A 19,997-nucleotide genomic window follows, 5' to 3' on the forward strand; every position below is an offset into this window, starting at 1 on the left:
ATTTCTTTCTATTTTTAGTAGAGACGGGGTTTCGCTCTTGCTCAGGCTGGTTTCGAACTCCTGAACTCAAACAATCCGCCCACCTCAGCCTCCCAGAGAGCTAGGATTACAGGCGTGAGCCACCGCACCTGGCCAAATTTGTGTAGTTTTTAAATTGCATTAAAATAAGTACATGAGGACTCTTTTTGGGGTATGATTATTGGTGATTTTTATTTTCCTATACTTTTCTAAATTTTCCTACCCTTCTGTAATACAGTGAAACGTGTTACTTTTATAAATACTTAAAACATTAAAAGTAACCTTTTTGGAAATAATTAAAATCCTTTAGGAAGAAAATATGGCAGAAATTCATTTAGACCTACAAATTGTATATATATTTGGGAGGTGAGGCTACTGTACCCCTTCATAAAGTAGAATGTAAATAAATATCAATATTGCAGTCACTAAACAAACTTCTTTTCCAGGCCAGCTATAATGTAGTCATTAATATGGTTTTCATCCAAGGTGAGAAATAGCTAATTCAAGAATGATCACCAGCAGGTGGAAAATCATTTTAGGAGGAATAGTTCTGAGAATATTTCTTAGGGAGAAATGATGAGCAATGAACAAATGAACGGCTGTTGACAAGAGTGGTTAGAATCACAGAACCTCAGGGCTGGAAAGGGCCTCAAAATCATACAGTTCAATTTTCCCATTCAAAGTCTGAATCTCTTTTATATCTTCCCAAGTCATCCACGCTATGTCTAGGAAGCTCCAACTAGTAAAATGATTTCTTTAAAATGAACTGGAGCTATTCTTGCATAGCTTTCCTTCCTCTACCTCATTTCTATCTTTGGGGCCATATTCAACAAGATGGCTCTAGAGAACAGCCCCTCAGACAGCTCTGTTTAATTAAGTCAAAGCAAACCAACATGCATGTCATCTTGCCTTTTTTAAATTTGAAGTAAGTGGAAATGGAGAAATGTAGAGTATAAACCAGCTACTGCTGAGTCAACGCTTTAAACATATAACCTGTTAGAAAACGCTACAAAGCCATGGTATGGTTAGAAAGCCCCACAAAGCAATATCAGGTAATTGTGCAGGAGCCCAGAGGTTTAAAGAGACCGAGAGAATTGTCTGCTGGTGGGAGATCTGCGGGCACAGGCATGGAGGGTAGAGAGGCTCCCTGGAGTTTCAGCCTCTTCACTGCGAGTCCTCTCCGCTGAAGGTAAGAGAGCTGAAGAGCAGTGGGTTTGGTGCCCTCCCCACAATGCTCCTCCCCAGGCTGTGTGGTCACAGGCTGAGACATATGGGGACCAGTGTTCTCAGGGGCACAAATGTCCCACAGTGTTATTCTGGGGTTTAACTGGCATCTTCCCACTATGGTTTGTACTAGCTCAGTCACTGTGTCACTTGAATACTTGGCTTTACTGTGGAGTTTTATAAAGCATTTTGGCTGTTTGAATATGAGAATGACAGCCCTTTGAAAAACCTGCAGCTTGAGCAAAATTGGTGACTGCTTTGAATAAACATTATTCCTAATTGATTTTGTACCATATCTATTTTCTAGAATATATCAAATTTCTGCTTCTTGAACAACATCTTGGTGCCAAAAAAATATTCATGGGAAGGAAAGTTCCTCTCTGGTGATGATTAGAAGCTGCTGGGACCAACAATGAAGTTGGCTGTTCTTAAGGAAATTTCTGCTTTTCAAAAGCAGAACGGCAGAAATGCTAGAAAGAGAAAGAGCAGGATACTCTAGACTTAGGAAACACTTACGGAACAAAATATCTGAGTGAGTACTGGAAATTGTGGGGTGGAAAACAGGAGTAACTAAAGCAGTAGAAACAGTTGTAAATCCAGTCTTTAGAAATCACCAGATGTTTGACAGCTCATATCCTAAGCATCTGAATTTGAGATGGAGGTTTTCAGGTTTTTTTCCATCAATATTTGGAGGTATTACATAGCAGGGACCTTTGTCTAGTAAATAGCCTACTTTATTTGGCTTTCGCCTGGCCTTTCTATAAAAGTCATTGCTAAATGTTGAACCTCTGGAATAAACCTACTGAGTTTGTAAGTCGGGACATACAGGCTGTTAAGATAATCTTGCACATGCAGATGCTGGTAAAAGTTTCAGGAACACGGTGTAAGCATATCCTCTTTCTTATGCTTTGTCACAGTTACCAATTTTGGTAAAACTCTAATATGAGGAGAATGAAAAATTTTAATTCATGTCATCTGACACCACTGACAGTTTTCCTGCATATTGACTATCCCGCTTGAATAGCTATTTTGTGAACAGTTTCTCCTCACCTTCTTCTTCCCTCATCTCCACTCCCTGGATAGCTGAGAAGCAAACACTCTGGCATGCAAAAGGCATTCTTACCTCCGCTTGCTGGGGATGACCCCCATCTCCTCACTGTCGCCCTCCAGAGTGACTCTCCTGGCTTGCCACCACTCATCGTCAGAGGCGTTGATAACATGGAGAATATCTCCATATTTAAAACTAAGTCCTTGACTTGGCAGCCCACTGTCCTTGCTCTTGTCATAGTCAAACATGGCTCTGGAAGAAATGACCAAAGAAGACATTGTTAGGAATCTCCAGTAACAAAGATTCAGGATTCATGGTTTCAAATGTTCACTCTTCCTCGAAGAATCTGTCATCATTTGATACCAACTCCCAGGATGACTCCCTGGGTCACAGTCCGAATTTCCACAGTTCTGGCCACAAACTTAGGTTAGTTCTTGCTTCTCCTTCGTGGTTACAGGAGCAGCCTGTAGAGCCCTAAAACTGAGGTCTGCTTCTTTTCTTGGAGACCATCAGATGTTATAAGGTGATAATAAGAGATGAGAAAGGCAGTTTACTACCTAATTGAGATTTTTTTCTCCCACTACAGTCAAATTTTTAAAATTACTAAAAAGCAAAGGAAAATAATGAAGAGCTTCATGGCTATCTTTCTGAATGAAGCATTTTGTGTTATAAAAAAATCCTCTCAGATGTTATCAGCCTGCAGAACTCTTTCTTTTATAATGAAAAAAAAATGGTAACAACTTAAATGTCCATCCACAGGGAACTGTGATTTTTCCATTCATTTAATATTGGACCATCACTGAAATTGGATGGTTGAAGAGGTTAATGTAATGACCTGAATAAATGCTTAAAATACAATAAATGAAAAAAATCTATGTGTGTGCATAGATAAAATTGTATGAACAATGCCACAAATCTTTTTGCTCCCATATGATGCCGAGCCTACCTCATCAGTGTACTTAACACTCTGAATTATAATTCTTGTTTTTCGTATCATGTTGCCCCTGCTAAAGAGGATTTGCTGAGCATTTGTTATGGCCAATGCACGGTGATATGTATGACTGGAGGCATGAGGGAGTTGGAAGTGGAATCAAAATGATGAACAAGACCTTAGTAACTAGATGTTGTCTTAAGGAGGGAACCACTTGCCACAAGTCCTACATTGTCTGCCTCCTGCTGTATCCCTCACTCTCAAAAATCACTGCCACACACACACAGCATATGATTTCCCCGGAGAAGTAGATTTTACCATTGTTCTGCTTATTTCTCTTTGATCTCATTCTAAAAATTTCCTTGGAGTGTAACCACTATGCATGTAAAACTAGCAAGATCTGGGAAACAGATTTTTGTAAAGAATCTGTTTCTTTAGATATTTCCACACTGAAGACCAAATGTGGTTTTTTTTTCTTTCTTTTTTTTTTTTTTTTCCTACACAAAAAAGTTGCATCTGCTGCCATGGCAACCAAAAAGAGCTGAAGACAGCCTCTAGAGCTCTTAACTCTGGCAGGATAAGTTGAATTACTTGCAACACAGTCCCTTCTGCCATTAACTCTGTCTCCAAGAGATGGAGTTTGGAGAGGGTTTCTTGGTCCAAACTCCCAGAATGAATGATTCTCACCTCAACCATTTGTATCTTGCTTACCAAAGGCCCAGACAAAGCCCCAGTCAGGAAAAGTGGGCTGGGGGAGGGCAAAGACCAACTCCTGATGGTGTCACTTCTCTGGCTGTGTGATGTGACACACGTTAATTAACATTTTTGAGCCACAGGTTTTTGGATGTAAAACTAGTCTAATAACTGCATTCACGTGGAGCTACTGTGAACATTAATGAAATAACACATATGCAGCTCCCAGCCCATAGTAGGTACAGTATAGCAGTGTGTGGTATAGAGGTTAGGAATATAGACTATTGGAACCATGTCCTGGTCCTACTACATCTTATTAGTTATATAGCTAGTTACCTGGGCAGGCTACTTAACCTCTCTTAGGCTTCAGTTTCCTCATATACAACATAGTGATGATGATGACAATGATGACAACAGTACCTCCATTATGGAGTTGTTGTACTGGGTGAAATATTACATAAGGTAATATATGCAAAGCATGTACAGAAGTGCCTGGCCCACAGCGACAAATGGTAAGTATAACTGAGGTTGTTGTTATTATCACCCCTTTCCCTTTTGTGTATACTATTAAAAATAAAAATCCTTTCCATAGATTCTCTGCTCTGTGCAAAAAAGAGTTAACATGGAAAGCCTGAGACTGCTATTCTTAAAAAGGCCCACTTATGAGGGGGGTCCTTTTCTGACATCTGGAAACTTAGATTTTTGGGAAGTTTCCCACCATTTTCTCATAAGAATGGCTCACTGTGCCTGAACTGTTTGTACAAATAATATCATTTATGCTAAACACCTGCTTTTCTTCTGGGAGTCTGAAATTGTGGTCTGTGTCAGCAGAGGTTGCCTATACGACTAGCCCTCAGTATAATACCTGGACACTGGGTCTCTAATGAGCTTCCCTGGTAGATAGCATTTCACACCTGTTGGCACAATCTGTTGCTCGAAGAATTAGGCACTTCCTGTGTGACTCCACTGAGAGAGGACTCGTGGAAGCTTGCACCTAATTTCCTCCAGACTCTGCCCCATGTTCCTTTACCCTAGCTGACATTGCTTTGTGTCCTTGTGCTGTAATAAGTCATAGTCATGAGCATGACTACGCTGAGTCTTGTGAACCCTCCTAGTGAATCATCAATCCTGGAGTTGTCTCGGGGAACCCCCAACACACACTATAGATTGCAAAGCATTTTCACATGTTACCTTATTTGTGACTCAATCAATTGCTGCGAATAAGGTATGATAGACATAGCGCCATCATTGTTTTACAGATGAGGGACATAGCTAGTGAGGCCCTCTGATTAACCCCAGGATATATGGCTCAGTGGCAGTAACAAAGGACTAGGATTGAGTCTCAAGACCCAAGTTCTAGTTCCATGTTCTTCACCTTGCTCCCCTCCTATGCAACCTGGGAGTGATGGTGGTGGTGATGAGGGGTTAAAGATGACGCCACAATGGCTCCTACTACTTCTGCTTTCATTAGGTGGCCTGGCACCTTGCAGTCATTGTCTTATTTGACATCATAACAACCCTGAAAGTAAAAACTAATATCCCCATTTTATAGATGGGAGAAGGAGGCTCAGGAAGTTACGTAGCCTGCCCCAGGTCACCCAAATACACGTGGTAGAGACTGAATATGAAATGAGGTCTGTCTGACCCCAAAATTCACTTTCTTGGCCATTTCATTATATGAGTCGATTTCCCAGGCTGCTGCCTCTGGCCATGTGGCCATGCTCACAATCTAGCAGTACCAAAGACTTTTAATCTTCCCTTCAGGGAAGATCAACTCTTCTTCCCTTAGTCCTGGAAGCTCCCTTACTGCTTAGTCCCTACCCCAGTATTTCTTATCCCCCAAAGTCCTTGAATTGCTAGCTTGCCTCCAGGTTCCTTCTTGATGTAAAGTGAAAGCAGAGAAGCCATCAGGAAGGCTGGAGAATGGAAGTCAAGAAGGTAGGCTCTCATCATCGAATTGGTATTAATTGATCAACACATAAGTGTACATATAAGAATAACATCTATTGGATGTTGGGCAGGGGGGAGGGGGAGGGGGGAGGAGGGGACGGGTATTTGCATATACAAAGAGTGCAATGTGCACCACCCGAAGGATGGACATATTTGAAACTCGGACTTAGCGGGGGAGGGAGGGGGCAAGGGCAACATACGTAACCTAAACATCTGTACCCCCATAATATGCTGAAATAAAAAAAAAAAAAAAAGAAGGTAGGCTCTAGGACTAGATTGCCCAGGTTTGCAACTTTTTAACTGTGCCATCTTGATGAAGTTACTTAACTTCTCTGGTCCTCAAATTTTCTTAACTATAAAATTGGCATAATAATAGCACTACCTACCTCAAAGTGTTATGGTAAGGATTAAATGAAATAATAATATGTGTAAAGTATTGCAGCACTAGCCTGGCACTAAGTGAGGGCTCAATAAATGTTAGATATTATTATTATTACAATTGTTATTCTGAAAAATGTACTAGTTTCTGAATCAGGGGATCTGTGTCCCAATTGTGCCACTTAGTAGCTATTTTTTGGATGGTATATAAAGACACCTAAAATACCTTTGTATCCTCGGGACCCAGTATGGTGCTGGACACAAAGTAGATCCTCAATACAGATCTATGGAGATGTTTCAGATGGCTTTTAAAAACTCTTCTTCTTTGAAGTCTCAGTATCCCTATTTGTAAGGAGGTGGGTAGAGGCTGTTCCTGGAGGTCCCTGCCAGGCTAGACATCCAGTCTATTATGTTCCATTCTATTCCCAAAAGTCCCTGAGGGGAACTGCCCTACTCCTGCCTTTGGCAATAGGTGTCCTTGTCAAGGAGCTCAGCAACATGCTCTTTCCATGCGCTCAATTTATCTTGGACAATCTGCCCCTCTAGGATTAAATGATTCAGACTTGTCAGGTCCCTAAAACCAAGCAGCTGACACATGTCAGCAGCTTCTGGCTCCTTTGGATATTAATGGATCCTCATGTCTGAGAAAAATGCTACAGTGGCCCATCACCTAATTTAACAAGCCATAAGCTGTTTTTAATTTGCTTTGTGTGCTAATTCATCATAGCAACTTTTATAAAATGCCATTAAGACTCACACTTTCCACCCAGGGTGCCTTTTAACAAGTCCATCAGACAAGTGGAATTTGATGCAAATAATGTAATGACTCTCCCATTCCTCCTGCCCCTCCTGAATTTCAATGTGTGATGGCCCCTTGCCAACTGGGGAAGTCTAGTAAGGGAAGAGGGAAGCCGCTGCTTATATTCTCTGCTGTGCAACATGGTTGTGAGATGCCTGGGCACCTTACTAAAATAGTGCTTATTAGGTATTCCACAATGCACTAAGCCTTTTTATATTCATTGTCTCACTCAATTTACTGGGTGGCAAGATAGCATATGGGTTATACGCTAGGTTTCCAAGATAGAAAAGATCTGAGTTTAAGTCCCAATTTTTCCATTACTAGCTATAAATTTGGGGCATGTTCCTTAACCTTTTAGATGACCACTTTACCATAGATGATCATTCTTTCATTTAGGAAATGCAGATAACAGTGGCATTAACTCAAAAGACTGTTGAGGAGATACAACAATAGAATGTTGCATGTAATGTGTCCAACACAGGATGAATTCCACTTTGTTATTATTCCTTTTTTTTTTCACTTTTTAAAAATATTGAGACATGGTCTCACTATGTTGCCCAGGCTGGTCTCAAACTCCTGATCTCAAGCAATCCTCCCACCTCAGCCTCCTGAACAGCTGGTATTACAGGCACATGCCACCATGCTTGGCTTCACTTTGTTATTATTTCTGACAACAATCCTGCCAAGTAAGCATTTTTGGTTTTATAAAGAAAAAGAAGCTGGGAGTGGTCGCTTACGCCTGAAATACGAGCACTTTGGGAGGCTGAGGCAAGAGGATTGCTTGAAGTCAGGAGTTTGAGACCAGCCTGAGAAGAGCAAGACCCTGTCTCTACAAAACATGGAAAAATTAGCCGGGCATGGTGGCACGTGCTTGTAGTCCCAGCTACTTGGGAGGCTGAGGCAGGAGGATTGTTTGAGCCCAGGAGTTTAAGGTTGCAGTGAGCTATGATGATGCCACTGTACCCTAGCCGGAGTGACAGAGCGAGACTCTGTCTCAAAACAACAACAACAAAATGACACTTAAAGAGCTGAAATGAAAAAAAATCTAGTAAGTAGCAGAACCAGGATTAAAATATAGATAGATATGTCTGACTCGAAAGCTCATGCTCTTGACCTTAGAATTCTCCTTGAAATTCTTGATAAGAAATGTTGTAGTTGGATCTCATCCCTAAGGATTTCATGATGTGATGATAACACTTATCGTGACACCATAAACTAGACTGAAAGAGAGTAGTTCACTGAGTGGACATTTAGTTCTCACAACTATACTGTAATGCATATATTAGCCTTGTAGTACAGATGAAGAAATACAGACTTACATAATTCAAGCAACGCATCCAGTGTCACACCAGGTATCAAGTGGTGAGGCAGGACTCAACTCGAAGCCTGTCTGCTTCTAAGATGTGTAAACTTCCTGCTACACCAACCTGTGTGTTCTTTTGCAAGCAACCCTCTCCAACCCAAAACACGCATGCTCTCCACTTAGGCTTAGCCTGCAGTAATTTTTAATAATCATGGTCCTTAAAAATATTGATGTTTTCCAAGTTGTCCAGAGAATTGAATTTTTACTGCATCACTTTAAGGCTAGGATAGCAGAGAATGATAGAGATCTCCATTAAGAGAACTCCACTAAGAGAGATAAATCCACTAAGAACAGGAAAGTTGTTTGATGTGTCTCATGGTTGTTGAGGATAACCACTAAGAAGAGAAAACAATTTCCAGTCTTGGAGAGAACTCCATTAAGAACAGGAAAAACTGTTTATAGTATCTCATCATTATCAGGGATACAGTAGGAAAAATATGCCCCCAACCCACCATCCACACTTCAATCCCCAGCACCTGTGAAGATGTTACATTATATTATAAAGGGACTTGCACATGTGACTAAGGCTGAGGGTCTTGAGAGGACACATTAGCCTGGATTATCTCAGTGGACCCAATCTAATCACATCAATCCTTAAAGGTACAAGAGAAAGGCAGAAAAGTGGGTCAGGGAGATGTGACTTGAGAAGGATTTGATGCCCCATTGCTGGCTTTGAAGGTAGAGGAAGGGGAACACAAGCCAAGGAAAATGGTGACCTTTATAAACTGGAAATGGTTCTCAGGTTACAGCCAGCAAGAAAATAGGCACCTTAGTACTGCAACCACCAGGAACTGAATTCTGCCAACAGTCTGAATGAACAGGAACTAGATTCTCTCCTAGAGCTACCAGAAGGCATACAGCCTGCTGACAGCTGGATTTTATTCTGGTGAGACCTGTTGCAGATCTATAGAACTATAAAGATTATACATTTGTGTTGTTTTAAGCCATCAGGTTTGTGGTAGTTTGTTATGGCAGCAATAGAAAACTAATATTGATTTTGGTACCAGAGTGGGGTGCCATGTGACAAATGCCTAAAAATGTAGTAGTGGCTTTGGAATTGATAGTGGACAGAGTAATGTTGAGGAACACAATAGAAAAAACCCAGATTGCTTTGAACAAATGGTTTGCAAAAATACAGAATTTAAGGATGCTACCAGTGAAGCTTCACAGACTTCTTACAGAATCTAGATTTGGAGGATGCAAGGGATGGAAGCTCAGAAGGAAATGAGGAACGTTCTATTGGAAACTGCAGAAAAAAGATCCATGTTATAGAGTAGTAGAAAGCTTAGTAGAATTATGCTCTGCAGTTATGTGGAAAGAAGAATCTTTGGGAGCCAGAAAGTGAACTGTGGTAGGAAGAATAATGGCTTCCCAAAGATGTCTATGTCTTAATCTCTGGAATCTAGACTCTCTGGAACCTTATGTGACAAAAGAAATTTGCATATGTGATTAAGGTCAAGGGTCTTGAGGTGGGGAGATTATCCTGGATTATTTGGTTGGGCTCAATCTAATCATGTGAGTCTTTAAAAGTGGAAGAGAACTACTAGGCATCTATCCAAAGGAAAAAAAGACATTCTATAATAAAGACATTCTATAATAAAGACATCTGTACTCAAATGTTTATAGCAGCATGATTTACAATTGCAAAGATGTGGAAACAACCCAAATGCCCATCAATACATGAGTGGATTAATAAAATGTGGTATATGTATACCATGGAATACTACTCAACTACAAAAAACAATGGTGATCTAGCACCTCTTTTATTAGCCTGGATAGAGATTGAGCCCATGCTTCGAAGTGAGGTATCACAAGGATGGATAAACATGCACCACATGTACTCGCCATCAAACTGGTACTAATTGATCAACACTAAGGTGCTCACATGGTGGTAATACTCACTGGGTACCGGTCAGGTAGTGGGGTTGTGGGGGGTGAGGGGTAAGCCCACAGCTAATGGAGATGCGGTGCACTATATGGGGGAAGGACACGCTTGTGGCCCTGGCTTGAGTGAGGCAAATGCATTTCATGTAACCAAAATGTTTGTACCCCCATAATATCCTGAATTAAATAAAAAAAAAAAAAGTGGAAGAGAAAAGCAAAAAACAAAAACAAAGGCAATATGAAAAGGGCTTGAGTGTCATTGCTGTATTTGAAAATGGAGGAAGGAAATTTGTTATAGCAGCAATGTAACACTAATACCAAGGACAAGAAACAGCATGATTTACTAGAAGGCAGGTAGAAGGTAAAGGGCACCAATTTGATGATCCTGTCAAAGATTTTTTGGAATAAAAACAACTACTTAACAACAACAACAACCTACTGAGTGCCTATTGTTGGCCAGGCCATGTGCAAAGTACCTTTATTTTACATAATTTCATCTCATTGACTCCCTGTAAATAGTTTGATATATAAGTATAATTATTTCCACTTGCAGATAAAAAATGTAAGGTTTTAATTTCTTATACTTCACCTAATTCTCACAAAAACTCTATGAGATAAATAGAATTTTTCTTATTTTCAGATAAGGAAGCTGAGGCACAGAAAAAAGCAGACTTTCCTCCTCTAAAGTTGCAAGTCACTCTGCTCTTGCACCTCTCCTGGGGGGCCTACAACTCCTAGTCTTGAATGGAATACATCTTGCCTCCTTTACTAGATCAGAAACTACTGAAGGTCAGGAACTCCCAGATCCAGCCTCAGCACAGAGTCTTTGCAGATGCATTTATAAATGAACAAGTGAATCAACAAATTACTCCCTTCCATGCTGCGAACTTGTTTGGGCTGGAGAGGCCTTTGTTTCCATGAAAACTTTAAGACCCAAGAAGCAGAATGCTTCGACTCAATTTCCTTAGTCTCTTGAAGGTGAGGCATTTGCTTGATTAGAGGAGACCTAGTCCTCACCTTTCTATGCAGCAAGAAAAGAACAAAAGCAGCAGAAGATAAAGTCTTCTGCTCTCTGCTCCATCCCACTGTGTCTGGCACGGATGGATGTGATCCATTTTCATATTAAGGTAAGCAGCTATGACTAGTGCAAAAAGCATAGATGTTGGAATAAAGAGACACACATTCAAGTCAGTCTACCTCTTTCTAGCTGAGTGTCACTAAGAAAATAAATGGAGTAATCTGAACTTTAGTTTAATCTATAAAATAGGGTTAATCATTCCTACATCTCATCTATTTGCAGAGATTCAATGAGATGATATAGGAAAAGCATTTCACACAACAACTGGTAACCAATATTTCTTTTACTTCACCTCTTTCCTACTCTGGAGATGAACAAAGTGTTTTTCCACTAATATTGGAAGGGGAATGAAATATGGATGGTATCACTTAAATGTGACATAAAAATACATATACAGTAAACTTCCTCAATATATTTTTTCACTAGAGAGGTATGGGAAAGGATGCTGGACTGGGAACAGAGAGATCCAAACTTTAATTACTCTTATTTTAAGAATCAGAGTTTTCCATTTGTTTTCTCTTCTTAAAAGCATTCATTCACCTACTCATGCATTTAGTGAATAAATACTTCAAAAACAGAGACCATAGCAGTAGCCTACTTGGGAGTCTGAGGCAGGAGGATCTCTTGAGCCCAGGAGTTTGAGTCCAATCTAGGAAACATAGCAAGATCCCTGTCTCTAAAAGAAAAAGAACAAAGACAAAAAAAGACAAAAAACAGAGGAAGCACCCTGTAAGTAGAAAGAACCTTGGATGGAGATAGGGATGAAGGGTTCTAGTTCTGGCTTCTACATAATCCCACTGTGTGATCTTGAGTAAATTTCTTAACCTCTATGGGCTTTGGCTTCTATATAATTAATAGACCAAAAAAAACTCTCTAGTGTGTATTCCACAGTGACCCAAAAGATACTCCTCAAAATGCAGGTGTTATTCCCATTTTGTAGAAGGGAAGATTCATTATATGCCATGGATTATATCACATGGGTTATGGCATTTAATCATTTATAACCTTATAAGGCAGATTTGTACTCTTTAAAGATACTCTTTGCATTGCTTATCTTTCCATGTTATGAGGGGGTTGGAAAGATGTCAGTTTCTACTGTACCCAAGGAATCAGGCAGTCACTGTCATGGCTGAAGATAAAACTAACCGGGCACTAATCAGAGGTCCTTACAGCCTGGGCCTCCCTGCAGCTGTGATGTTTTGAGTCTAATCAAGGAAGAAGCATTACTTCCAGGGACAACAAACTCTTTCTCTGTCTCTCTTTCCCCCGAGTCTCCAATGCTCCCAATTCCCCTGGGGGACATGGTGTGAGCAGATTTCTCATGTGCAGAGGCCTGTATGTTGATCATTTCAGACAACTCATCATCGGAGTCTCCAGGGACGGGGCCCACTCCAGCCTGCCTTCTCTCTCAGGGTGTCCCAGCAGCCTGTCAGGTTGGTTTATGCTCCAGTGCCGACTGACAAGTCTCCCATCTGAGGCAAGCAGAGGCAAATCTGAACCTGCCCAAAGGCGGAGCTCATTGGACCAGGACAAATGGTACTTCGGGTTTCGGGCTTGGGTGAGGCTGTAAAGACTAATTGTCTTAAAATCATTGTCCTTTCCCCCAAATGCCATCGGCTGGCTACTCAGAAAATGAAATGTGGGAAAGAGACCATGGCTGGGATGAATAGCCCAGGTTTTATGACAGTTTTAAGAGCTCTAATGTTCTGGCCCTGTGCATTAGGCAACCAAGACGTGTTATCAAGATAGTTCAGAGAGACTGATACAGCCCTCATGGTAACCTTTTATTTCTGAACTGAGCTAAAAATGTAGATCAAGCTTTGATATTTACCTTTCAGTGTCCTACTGCCACTAATTAATAAGCTTGCAGTGGAGAAAAAGAAGAAATATCCTGACATGGAATTTCATTATTGACTATACACAATTATCATCCAGACATTTAAGTTTACGTATGCATGACTCATATAACTATCATGAGACAGTGACATCAGATAGTCCTGGATTCAAATATTAGTTTTGCCATTTTAAGCAGCTATGTGATTTTCAGCAAATTACTTCACATCTCTGTACCTGAGTTTCCGTATTTCCAAAACGAGGGGAAAGAATACCTGTTTGACAGGGTCCTGGTGAGAATTACACAGGTAAGAGCTTTTAGAATCCAGTAGGTGTTCGATATTTGTTAATTGAGCCTAAAATATAATTTTTTTCCTTGTAAATTCCATCTCCTGGGTCTAGTGTTGCTCACTGGAGCATAAATAAATTAAGCCTGCCTCTGTTTTCCAATGGCACTTTATTTGTAAGTGTTCACTGATTGACAAATGATATCCGCAGGCATGGCACCTGGCTTAGAGGAGGAGCTGGATAAAGTTCACTTTGCTCATGAATATATGAAAAATGTGAGAAAGACATCCCAAAACATTTGATATGGCTGCCCCAAATCCTTAGTACCATCATAGTGGTGGCCTGTTAGGATAAGTAATGAAATTCACACACCACGATACCACACTGTTGGGCAATCACTTCGGCCTCCCTCAATACTGAGTATGTTATTTTGTCTATGATTTTTCAGAAATATGGATGGGGACTACAGGCTGGATTGTGGCAGAAGAACTGAAATTAGGGAACCTTTGTCTCGAAATCTCACATATGCCCATAAAGTTTCTTTCCCATTATCACCTGTTGAATGAAGAGACAGAGAGAACAGATGATTCCTTACTCACTCAGGAAAACACATTGAGTTCAACATGTAACGAAACTTCCACATATGGAAATAAGATAGTCATTTACTTATTAAATGTGATAGCATTTACAGAGTATCCACTATGTGTTAGGCACTTTATTGTTTGCTGGGGACTCAGCAACGAACAGAAAGTTTGCTTCCTGCCCTCAGGGAGCTTGACATTTTCTTGAGAATATAGGTAAGGAGGTGCATTCATTTAGCCATTCACTTATTTATTTTTCACTCAGCAAATAGTAATTGAGCATTTACTGTGTACCAATGAGGATTCTAGGAGCTTGGGTTCTATCAGTGCACGAAAACAGATAAAAATTCCTGCCTTCATGGAGCTTACATTTTAGTGAGAGGAAATGGGCGAAAAACAATAATAAATAAGCAAATAGTATGATAGGTTAGGAGTTGATAATTGCTATGGAAAAACTGCAAGACATAGCAGGGTAAGGGCATCAGGATTGGGGGATGGAGTAGGGCTGTGGTGGTGGTGAAGGTACATTTTTAAATGGGTGGTAAAGGTAGGACTCACTGGGAAGCGTACCTGTGAGGCAGGGCTTGAAGGAGGTGAAGGAGTTAGTAACGCAGGCATCTGAGGACAGAGTGCTCCAAGAAGAGGGAACAGCGCAAAGGCCCTGAATATGGTTACAATTGAGTCCAATAGGTGCTGTGTTAGGAATTAGCATGGGGTGCTGCAGGATGGCGGAGCAGGAACCCTCATCCGGTGCTCAGAAAGAAGCTGATGAATGAAGGGACGAGGAGGGGTAGCACACCTGCCCACCCTCCTCCACTAAGCAGCCTTGTCCTTCAGACCTCCTCCTAACGGGAGCCTCCTCTGTGATATCAGTAATATCAGTAATCTCACGCTCCTGAGGGCTCAGCTCTCTTCCCTCAGCCTCTCCCTCTTCCTACTTCTCCTTGGAAGCATATACATGAGCTGGGCCACCGAACACCTTCTCTTCTCTCAGACACACACAACCGCAACTTACACAGTGCAGATGGAGTTTTTTGGCTAAGAATTTTTCTTAACATTGTTAAGAAAGTAGAAGCATTGACTGACATTAAAAAAGAAAAAAACACCATAAAACCATTATGCATGTTTCAATCCATTCTTTGAAACTCACAAATTTCTCTGGGAACCCTTCCTGAGTCTATCCAGAGAGGGTTTTTTCTTCCCTTTTTCATGCCGTGTTGCTACCTTGTACGTGGTCTTATTCTTGCCCTTAGCGGGCTACATTTCATTTGATTTGCCTATAGGTATATCTTTCCTTCTAGACTTCTTAGCTCCTGAGGGCTAGGTGGAGTCTTTTTTATCTCTGTATCCCTTGCACAGAGCAGGAGGTGCTCACAAAATGAAGCTAAATTGAACTGAACTAAATTTAGAACCCTAAGTTGTCTGACTTTCAGAAAATTACTTCATCTTGTTGGATCCCTTACAGTTTCCTCATCTATACAATGGGATTAAAAATACTGTAATTCATCAATTTTAAGATGCACTTTTTTCATTTTCATATCTAAAATCAGGACGTTTCTTAACTATCAATGCCATCGCATAATTTAATTGGTAGGTAGCATTTTTCTTTTCTTGGTGACACACAGGGTACATCTTATAAACAATGACAACCTAGATTCAGTGAAACTTGTTAGGAACCATCTCATGAACTATTGTAAGGATTACTGAATTATAGATTCATTATAGAATTATAGAAAAGCCCTCAGATTTACCTGGCACAAAGTAAGCACTGTGTGTGCACGTGTGTGTGTGTGTGTGTGTGTGTGTGTGTGTGTTTGCTGCTGCTGTTGTGTTGTTATACATTACTTAGAGTCACTTAGAGTCACCACATTGTTCTCTCTTCTTGTACATATTTTTTTGCAAACTCTTACAATACTTTCCTCACTGATTGTGCAAAAAGTGCTGATAGGTCAAATACTGTGCTGCAGTCTGAATTTTGCTCAGTAAGACTTCTGTTTAGCAGCTCTATTTAATTGAATGAAATGTCTATAGGAAATCTGTTTAGCTTTTTCCAATAATTCAGAAATTTAAAGGAGAAAAAAACTAAAGATATCCAGAATATTAGTGTTTATACTTTTAGTGTTTATAGTTTATGTGAATATTATAGTATTTTATTCTAGTAGCATAATCTTTTAACTTTAGTACTAAAGTGTTCAAGCTGGGGCATTCTTCCATACACCTAATGTAAGTCATATACACATTCGTGTATTCATTCATTTATTGAACATCTACTACATGCTTGGCAAAAGAATAATGGAAAATGTCGGCCAGACCTGGGAGCACTTCTCATTTCTGCTATTTACTTGCTTTGTGGCTAGCTATAGGCAAGGTCTTTAAATTCTGTTTCCTATTCTGTAAATTAAAGACTATTCCTGGCTGATAGATACTGTTGGGATTACTTGGAGTAACTTATGTAAAACTCCTATGCATCAGGGAGCCTGGTGCATAGAAAAATGAAAAATTGCAAGAATAATATATACTGGAACAGAAAACTATGTTGCAACTCAACTTTTATGAAACATAATGATTTAGTGTCAACTTACATTTATTTTAATATTGCTCTATCTAACACTCATCTGGCCTTTACTCAGTTCTAGATCTGGGGCTAGTGGTTCTACTGTCAGTAAATGCTAGGGGAGCTGGGAGCAGAGGACATTCCATGTGGGCTGGACTGACTGAGCAGCGGGCCTTGTTCTTTCCCATGATCTCTCTTTGCACTTAGTAAAGTGATCGGAACAGTCCCGTGAGACTGCGCTGAAAACAGCCAATACAGCATAACTTTTAGATGCCTGAAACCATGCAATCATGCCTTCAGTCATATTCAGTAAATGCCCATTATGTGCCAAAAGTAATGTTAGACATTGGGGATAGAGTGGTGAGTAAGAAAAACAAGGCCACTTTTGGAATTTTAGAGGGAAGGCAGTTATAGAAGAAATAATTACCAGTATGACACATTGTAAAAAGCAAGGGGGCAAATAATCCATAAGATTATACAGTGGAAAGAAACAGAAACTATTCCAGGGGGCCTGGGTCAGGAAGGCTTCCAGGAGAAGGTGCTGTCCAATCTGAGTGCTGCAAGAGGAGCAGTGTGGTCAGAGGGAGCAGCACATGCAGTGGGAAGTAGCAGGTAGTGAACCTGAAGGAAGACCATGTCCTGGACAGCCCACGATGAGACCAAAGGGAAGGAGAGGCCGGGTCAGGGAAGGTCCTGTAGGTCTTATGAAGGATACTTTCTCCTCCTCAGAGTGATGAGAAGCCACTGGAGGATTTTAAACAGGATAGTAAGATGATCAGATTTTCATTGAAAACAGAACTCTCTGGCTTTAGGGTAGAGAATGGATTGGAGAGCAATAGATTGGGCAAGACAGCATGCTGAGGTCCCAGGTAGTGGGCTAAGGTAGTAATCCAAATGATGATAGTTGGTTTAGTTTGGCTAGGGTGGTGGCAATAGGATGAACAGAGGCTCCAATTATTTACTTTGGCCAATATCTATTTGTTAGTCTGTTTATCTCTCTCACCATAATCTATGTTCAATAGCTTTCAAAGTTTTATTAGCAGAATAAACCATTTCTTTTTCCTTTAATGAAAGCTTCTAGAACTTCAGTCCCCAATCCCCAGGCTAGACCAGACCACAAAGCTCTGCCACCCACCCCACAACCCACTGCCCCTGTCCATCAAAAAATTGTGTTAGGAACAGTGAAGGGGAGAGGGGAGGCCACACCGCAGGAGGTGAGTGGCAGGCAAGCAAGGGAAACCTCATCTGTATTTACAGCCACTCCCCATCGTTCGCATCACCGCCTGAGCTCCGCCTCAGCTCCGCTACACGCGCCCCCCCGCCCCCCCATCTGAGGAAAAATTGTCTTCCATGAAACTATTCCCTGATGCCAAAAAGGTTGGGGACTGCTGTTCTAGAAACATAACGATGAAATCTTTGCTTGAAGATGGGGGAAAAGAGAACTGGTTTCTTTTCTACTCCAACTACATAGCAGCCCTCAGATCCCTAAAAGAACTCTGGGTCTCCTCATATCACAGTGTGAAAACCTTCATTCTAGTACTTTTAGTTCCTAAACCCTTTTATGAAGAAAATTTTCTTTTCATTTATTAATGTCATGACATCTCCAAATCCATTTCCAATCTCACAGATGTCCAGTTGCTTTCAAAATGAAGTCTTGATGGAAATTCTCTTTGGAGCATTTTTAGCAAATTTAACAAGGTCTCCTTGAGATAACTAGAGAAACACTAGGGTGTCCCAAACTCTAATTACAGGAACTCTGTAGGATGGAATTCTAATTAGTCTTCACAAAAAGTAACCACAGCCACTTAACAGAATTCAATTCAATAGATACTTATTGCATGTGTTCTGAGAAGACTCCTTCTGTCCACAGAAGTTGTTCAGAAGCAGAAGACAGTTCCTTGGGAGAAGAGATACCTTGTTAGAAGTTCGACACATTCATAGAGAACAAGACAAAGCTCCCAGGAGGAAATCCATAGCACATGCATACAGCAAAGTGTGTGTATGGATTGAGAGCAATCTGATAGGTAAAGAAACGTTTCTACTGAGAGGAGGAAAAGAATGAGAGCAATTTCTACTTGATACTGTTTTTGCATGTTAGCAAAGGCTGGGCTTTGATAAAGAAGCAAAAGGGAAAACCAACTTGAAGTTGGTCAATCAGCTCTGATAGAAGTGTGTAAATTGGGGAGGAAAGCATGAGAGGAATTCAGTCTCACTAGTTATTCCTACAAAAGTCAGCATCCAGTTAAAGGCAAGCTGGGATGACACCTGGGAAAATGAATGGACAAGGAACAAGAGGTAAGAGGCATTCTGGCTACTGGGCTGAGCCCTGGCTAGTGGCCCTTTAAACCAGCAAGATCCACAACCCTACTCAGCACCCCATAATATGAAGCCGTTTTCCATTCCATAGTCCCAACTTTAGTGGTTATAACAATTGTCTGGGGACCACCCGGGAAGTGGCCCAGGTCCTTTATTTGATTTCCACCTTCTTTCTCTTCTCCTCTGGGTCCCAGTATTTATTGTTTCTCCATTACCCCAGATAGTGTGCTCAGTGCTGATAGTAAAAGATGACCAAGATAATATCTCTGTGCTCATACAATTTATCAGTCTAGTAGGTGAGACAGCACTGTAAGCAAATCAATTATATTTAGAATTTGTTAAATGCAATGGTAGAAGCATATACAATCTGTAGAGAAAACCAAGGGCTGTCCAGTCTGAATAATGAGATGACAATCTCCTACTCTGTTAGAACCCAAGTTGCGTCTGATGGTATCAGGGGTTAACCACAGAGCAAAAGGAAAATATTCTGTAACCCAAGCTTTGAATGGTAACTTTTAAAGTTGGAATTTCATGTCTTTAGGAATTTCCCATTACCTCCAATTTTAGCAGAGATATTTGATACAAGTTGCAAAGAAATATTAATCCTCTAGGCTCTGCATCATGGCCATCCATTTGGCCAGTGTGCTTCCTGTCTTGAATCGAAGGTTAGAAATGATAGATAAATGAAACTTGCCAACAGGCTTATGTTGTTGTAGGTGTTTCATCATTGAATTTTAGGCGCAACAGCAACTGGCAGTGGAATAATTAGGTAAGATGAATGCTTGATTCCCATCAAATTTGCCAAAAAGAAAGCAGGTATTGGGTTTTGAAGAAATGCCCTACAGACTAGTAATTTGGGGTAGCAGGGAGGGGGATTTCCTGTTTTACAGATGAGTAAGCATCCTAAGGGAACCAACTTGTTGTGAAGTTAATCAAGGTAGACTGTTTGACAAGGAAGAGGCTCATTGCCTAGGACAGATTTAGATCAATTCTGGCAGGAAGGAATATCCACAAGGAGCCTTTTTCAATTTCATTTAATCAGTTAGAGAAGAAGGAGTT

At 40.7% G+C, this 19,997-nt stretch overlaps 1 protein-coding gene across 8 annotated transcripts in view; it reads right to left on the reverse strand.

Moving 5' to 3' along the window:
* The window catches only part of DLG2 (discs, large homolog 2 (Drosophila)), a 1,994,579-nt gene that overhangs the window by 73,515 nt on the left and 1,901,067 nt on the right, over window positions 1-19,997 (reverse strand). For all 8 annotated transcript variants that reach the window (XM_012641828.1, XM_012641835.1, XM_012641834.1 and 5 more), the window contains one exon: window positions 2,366-2,542. In XM_012641828.1, coding sequence (XP_012497282.1) covers window positions 2,366-2,542 — 177 coding nt within the window. The remainder of the gene's footprint in view (window positions 1-2,365; window positions 2,543-19,997) is intronic.

The sequence above is a fragment of the Propithecus coquereli genome, unplaced genomic scaffold (assembly GCF_000956105.1).
Source record: "Propithecus coquereli isolate 6110/MARCELLA unplaced genomic scaffold, Pcoq_1.0 Scaffold170, whole genome shotgun sequence".
NCBI classification, from domain to species: domain Eukaryota; kingdom Metazoa; phylum Chordata; class Mammalia; order Primates; family Indriidae; genus Propithecus; species Propithecus coquereli.